Source organism: Blastocystis sp. subtype 4, assembly GCF_000743755.1.
Source record: "Blastocystis sp. subtype 4 strain WR1 chromosome Unknown seqid_0185, whole genome shotgun sequence".
Lineage (NCBI taxonomy): Eukaryota > Bigyra > Opalinata > Blastocystidae > Blastocystis > Blastocystis sp. subtype 4.
This window is the reverse complement of record NW_014569362.1, coordinates 23525-29524: the sequence shown is the minus strand read 5'-3', so window position 1 is coordinate 29524 and position 6000 is coordinate 23525. Positions and strand designations below refer to the sequence as shown.

Here is a 6000-nt window from a genome sequence, read left to right as displayed (position 1 = left end):
ACTCTGAGATCATGATGATGAGTCTAGGATTGTCTTCATCACTCTCTGAAATATTGTATAGATGGATTCATATCTGTTGGGGAATTCTGATACTGTTTTTAGTAGTGATTATCGATATCTCTAAGCTGCTACGAAATGTATTCTCATGATAAGAAGGGGTAATAGTGTGACGAATGAGGTGAAGAAGGGGGGATCGATGTGAACGGGGTTTTGCAGTTCTCCTTTTTCCGTACTTCATTGTCCAGATAAATATGGAAGGTGAATCTTCTATATTTGGAAGGTTCATTCATGAGACAATCCCTGAGAGCTTGCGAGTGGATCCTTTTGCTGTGGAAGTCACTCCACGTATGGAAATGCAGAAACCATCATTTTCGATTCGTGAATTCTCTCGAAATTATGAGTTGAATGTTGTTGCAGAAGAAAATGACTGTGAAGAAGTTGATGAGTCTTTGAATGAGAATTCCACTCCGTTATCTACCCATACAGGTCCAGAACCAGCAAATATGGATTTGGTAGAAGTTGAGGATGAAGAACTGGGTTCTTCATCTCAACAAATGAGCAGTTCAGCAAGATCCTTTAGCACTTTTATGTTTGATGTTTATCAAAGCGCTTCTTTTTCTGTTCCTAATGTTGCTGTACAACAACGTAGCCGTTTGCAGTATATTCAGGAATACTATCGTCGGATGATTCATCTTCTTGAGTCATCAAAGAAACAAATTCCTGCTTCTGAAGAAGCCTTATCGTCGCTGGTCATTGTAGGTAGCAGATTGTGTTTATAAGGTTTAGAGCATATTTTCGTCTGTAGAATGGTGCCCTATTTGTCTTGAAGACTATCTTGATAATTCGATAACCACTGTGCTTCCATGTTTGGTTCAATGTTAATGAATAATTGATTAGGTAAGCATCGGTTCCATTATTATTGTATCAAGCGTTGGCTGCATGTGAATCATACCTGTCCTGTGTGTAAAATGTTGATTTAGAATTGTGTTTGTTAGAAACATGTTATTTCTTTCCAAATGAGAATTGGAAAGTGGAAGTAGCATCCTTCTTACTACCGAACAAACCACCACTACTGAATGAAGGAGCAGGAGGCTGAGGAGCAGGCTCATTCTTGGTATCTTTGGAGTCATCCTTCTTATTTCCGAACAAACCACCACCAAATGAAGGAGCAGGAGGTTGAGGTGCTGAATCATTCTTCTTACTGAACAAACCACCACTACTGAATGAAGGAGCAGGAGGTTGAAGAGTAGAAGTATCCTTGTTCCCAAATAGACCACCACTGCCAAATGAAGGAGCAGGAGGTTGAGGTGCTGAATCATTCTTCTTGCCGTCTTGCCGAATAGACCACCACCAAATGAAGGAGCAGGAGGTTGAAGAGTAGAAGTATCCTTGTTCCCAAATAGACCACCACCACTGCCAAATGAAGGAGTAGGAGGTTGAGGTGCTGAATCATCCTTCTTATTTCCGAACAAACCACTGCCAAATGAAGGAGCAGGAGGTTGAGGAGTTGAATCATTCTTCTTATTTCCGAACAAACCACTGCCAAATGAAGGAGCAGGAGGTTGAGGAGTTGAATCATTCTTCTTATTTCCGAATAAGCCACCACCAAATGAAGGAGCAGGAGGTTGAGGAGTTGAATCATTCTTCTTATTTCCGAACAAACCACTGCCAAATGAAGGAGCAGGAGGCTGAGGAGTTGAATCATTCTTCTTATTTCCGAATAAGCCACCACCAAATGAAGGAGCAGGAGGTTGAGGTGCTGAATCATTCTTCTTGCCGAATAGACCACCACCAAATGTCTTGCCGAATAGACCACCACCAAATGAAGGAGCAGGAGGTTGAAGAGTAGAAGTATCCTTGTTCCCAAATAGACCACCACCACTGCCAAATGAAGGAGCAGGAGGTTGAGGAGTTGAATCATTCTTCTTATTTCCGAACAAACCACTGCCAAATGAAGGAGCAGGAGGCTGAGGTGCTGAATCATTCTTCTTATTTCCGAACAAACCACTGCCAAATGAAGGAGCAGGAGGCTGAGGAGTTGAATCATTCTTCTTATTTCCAAACAAACCACTGCCAAATGAAGGAGCAGGAGGCTGAGGTGCTGAATCATCCTTCTTATTTCCGAATAAACCACCACCAAATGAAGGAGCAGGAGGTTGAGGAGTAATGTTATCTTCTTCCATTTCTGCTGGTGATGAGTGATTTGATTGTGATAGATCATCCTCCTCACTCTCAACTTCCATAAACGTATATTTTCTTCCTTTCATTTCCTCATGTTTCATTCGTCTCTCCTTATCATTACCAGAGTACTGCTTATATAACTCAATCAACTCTTGGACTACTGATTCTTCTTCTATATCCAACTCATTCTCTTGTAAAGACACATCGAATGCTTCTAATCGGGCCTTCTCTAGCTTCTTGAGAGTTTCTTGGTGTGATTTTGGTGCTACTGTCAAAGAACTAGCTGACCATTCTCTTGTAGGCAACGATACAATGCACGTAGGTTCTGTCAGTACTTCTGACAATGAAATAGTATTAGTACATTGAAGATGTTGACGAAGTGATTGAGAGAGTGAATGATCTGGTTTTGATTTAATTATTGTATCATTCAGTGGCTGTCGTAACTCCTCAATTCGTTTCTTCAGTTTTTTCAAATCATCATTCTGTTTTCTACTTATAACTCATTCCTTCATTCTCATACTTAGCAGCAGTGACAAAGTGAGTCACAAATTGACAAAACAAGTCCTGACTATGCATCAGATTCATTCCTCATACTCACTTCATTCCATTCTCATTCACCATATCCATCATGATTCCTATAAGACGTTGTGTATCCTTCACACGTCTTAATAGTTCATCTAATCGATTCTTCTGATCATGAATCTCTCGAGTATGTTTGCCCCATTGAAGTGAAGATATCAATGAATCCTCTGTAAGCTCATCCAATTTCATCTTCTTTAACGTCTTGACCTTACAACGTGTCTCAAGTAAACTATGACGCATAGAACTAATTTGTCCCGCGATTCTTGCGAGGTTCTGATCAGCCCTATAAATTGGCTCTAGAAGCTGGTTCTCTAATTCATCATACAGACTCTGAGAATCTTGATAAAAAGGCACAGGAATACTAGAACAAACTTCCTCAACCAGAAGATCAGCAGTAGAAAGAAGGAGGTCAACAGGAAGAGGAACTAGCTCTACCATAGACACATATGGTGTTGATACGAGTTCAATGATTGGATCTGTTTCAATCTCCTGATCACTTACGACTTCTTCTTCAATTATCAGTGGTACGGAATCAGAAATAGGATTAGGAGTTGACTCATCTTTAGCATCCTTGGCATCAGTAGAGTCATTCTTATCATCAGTAGAGTTATTATCGTCATCTCTACCATTAGTAGATTCACCATTATCATTCTTATCAGCAGACTGATCCTTAGTATCCTTGAGATCAGCTAAATCATTCTTAGAATCAGTAGATTCATCCTTCTTGCTGAATAGACCCTTACCAACAAATGAAGGAGGAGTAGACTGAGGAATAGAATCATCCTTCTTACTGAATAGACCACCACTGCTACTGATTGAAGGGGTAGGAGGCTGAGGAGTTAAATCATTCTTAGAATCAGTAGAGTCATTCTTATCGCCCTTAACATTAGTAGATTCATCATTATCATTCTTATCAGCAGACTGATCCTTAGTATCCTTGAGATCAGCTAAATCATTCTTAGAATCAGTAGAGTCATCTTTCTTGCTGAATAGACCCTTACCAACAAATGAAGGAATAGGAGGCTGAGGAGTAGAATCATCCTTCTTACTGAATAAACCACCACTGCTACTGATTGAATGAATAGAAGGCTGAGAAGTAGAGTCATTCTTAGAATCAGTATAGTTATCCTTCTTGGTGAATAGACCACCACCACTACCGAAGGAAAGAGCAGGAGGCTTATTAGTTGAATCATCCTTTTTGCTTCCAAATAAACCACCACCAGCGAAAGAAGAAACAGGAGGTTGAGTTAAATCATCTCTCTTGCTGAATAGACCCTTACCAACAAATAAAGGGGCAGGAGGTTGAGGGGTAGAGTCATCCTTCCTGTTTCCGAACAAACCACCACCACTGCTACTGAATGAAGGAGTAGGTTGAGCCAAATCATCTTTACGTAATAAAGTACTGGAAGTATTCAGGTCTCCAAAGAGTCCTCCTTTAGGAATAGAAAAAGGGGTATTGAATATGTTATCCTCCGATAAACCTAATCGTCCTTTAGCTGAAGCAGAATTAGCGAACAGACCGCCGCCTGATGAAGGAATAGAAGACTGAGGAATCGAATCATTCTTTGAATCAGTGACTTCATCCTTCTTGTTTCCGAACAAACCACTATTACTGATTGAAGGGGTAGGAGGTTGAGGAGTTGAATCATTCTTATCAGCAGTAGAGTCATTCGTCTTGTTTTCGAATAGACCACCATTACTGAATGAAGGAATAGGAGGCTGAGGAGTAGAATCATCTCTCTTGCTGAATAGACCTTTACCAACAAATGAAGGATTAGACTGAGGAATAGAATCATCTTTCTTGCTGAATAAACCACCACCACTACTGAATGAAGGAATAGGAGGCTGAGGAGTAGAATCATTCTTAGAATCAGTAGATTCATCCTTCTTGGCGAATAGGTCACCGCTTGAAGGAGTAGGTTGAGGAATCGAATCATTCTTAGAATCAGTGACTTCATCCTTCTTGCTTCCGAACAAACCACTATTACTGATTGAAGGAGTAGAAGATTGCAGAGTTGGTTCATTCTTAACATCCTTAGCATTGTTGAATTCATCCTTAGCATTAGTAGAATCATCCTTGCCAAATAAACTATCTCCTTTTCCAAATGAAGGGGCAGGAGGCTTAGGAGTAGAGTTATTAGTCATCTCTACCATTAGTAGATTCACCATTATCATTCTTATCAGCAGACTGATCCTTAGTATCCTTGAGATCAGCTAAATCATTCTTAGAATCAGTAGAGTCATTCGTCTTGTTTCCGAATAGACCACCACCATTACTGAATGAAGGAATAGGAGGTTGAGGAGTTGAATCATCCTTCTTACTGAATAAACCACCATCATTACTGAATGAAGGAATAGGAGGCTGAGGAGTAGAATCATCTTTCGTGCTGAATAGACCCTTACCAACAAATGAAGGAGGAGTAGACTGAGGAGTAGAATCATCCTTCTTACTGAATAAACCACCACCATTACTGAATGAAGGAATAGGAGGCTGAGGAGTTGAATCATCCTTCTTACTGAATAAACCACCACCATTACTGATTGAAGGGGTAGGAGGTTGAGGAGTTGAATCATCTTTCGTGCTGAATAGACCTTTACCAACAAATGAAGGAGGAGTAGACTGAGGAATAGAGTCATCCTTCTTACTGAATAGACCACCACCACTACCGAAGGAAGGAAGACGAGGCTGAGTAATCGAATCATCTCTCTTGCTGAATAGACCTTTACCATTGAATGAAGGGGCAGAAGGTTGAGGAGTGGAAGTATTCTTAGTACTTCCAAATAGACCATTACCATTTCTGACTACAGGAATAGGAGGTTGAGTCGATTTATCCTTAGCATCACCAACTTCATCCTTTACATCAACAGTTTCATTCTCATTCGAAACATCAACAACAGGTTGAGAGACAGATTCACCTTCTTGGGACAAAAAATTACTATCCTTATTTGCATTATCAGAGTGCCTTCCTTTTGATACAGAAGGAGGATTATTAATCCGATTACCATTGGAGGAACTAAATCCTCCTTTAACTGGAATAGAACCACCAAATAAACCATTACTAGCAGCATATATGTGAGATTTCGTCACATCCTCTGAAGCTGAAAGTTCTCCAAAACAGGGTTCTTCCATATCTGCATCTGATGATGTGTTTGGAGCATTTGTATTATTCATTTTCTCAACAGAGGATGAGAAAAAGCAGATTCTAGACTATTCTTTTAGAGTCTCTTATTTGCGCA

At 40.2% G+C, this 6000-nt stretch overlaps 2 protein-coding genes across 2 annotated transcripts; one reads left to right on the top strand and one right to left on the bottom strand.

Annotated features, from left to right (window-relative positions):
* Window positions 1-251: 251 nt before the first annotated feature.
* JH06_3515 (hypothetical protein) lies at window positions 252-980 on the top strand (the record flags this gene model as incomplete). The annotated part of the gene is made up of 3 exons (XM_014671190.1): window positions 252-755; window positions 787-865; window positions 898-980. The coding sequence occupies 3 exons, from the start codon at window positions 252-254 to the stop codon at window positions 978-980; spliced, it is 666 nt and encodes a 221-aa protein (XP_014526676.1).
* A 22-nt stretch (window positions 981-1002) lies between these two features.
* Window positions 1003-5935, bottom strand: JH06_3514 (nuclear pore complex protein; the record flags this gene model as incomplete). The annotated part of the gene is given in 6 exon segments (XM_014671189.1): window positions 1003-1331; window positions 1346-2670; window positions 2702-2749; window positions 2780-4910; window positions 4930-5793; window positions 5824-5935. The coding sequence occupies 6 exon segments, from the start codon at window positions 5933-5935 to the stop codon at window positions 1003-1005; spliced, it is 4809 nt and encodes a 1602-aa protein (XP_014526675.1).
* Window positions 5936-6000: the final 65 nt, after the last annotated feature.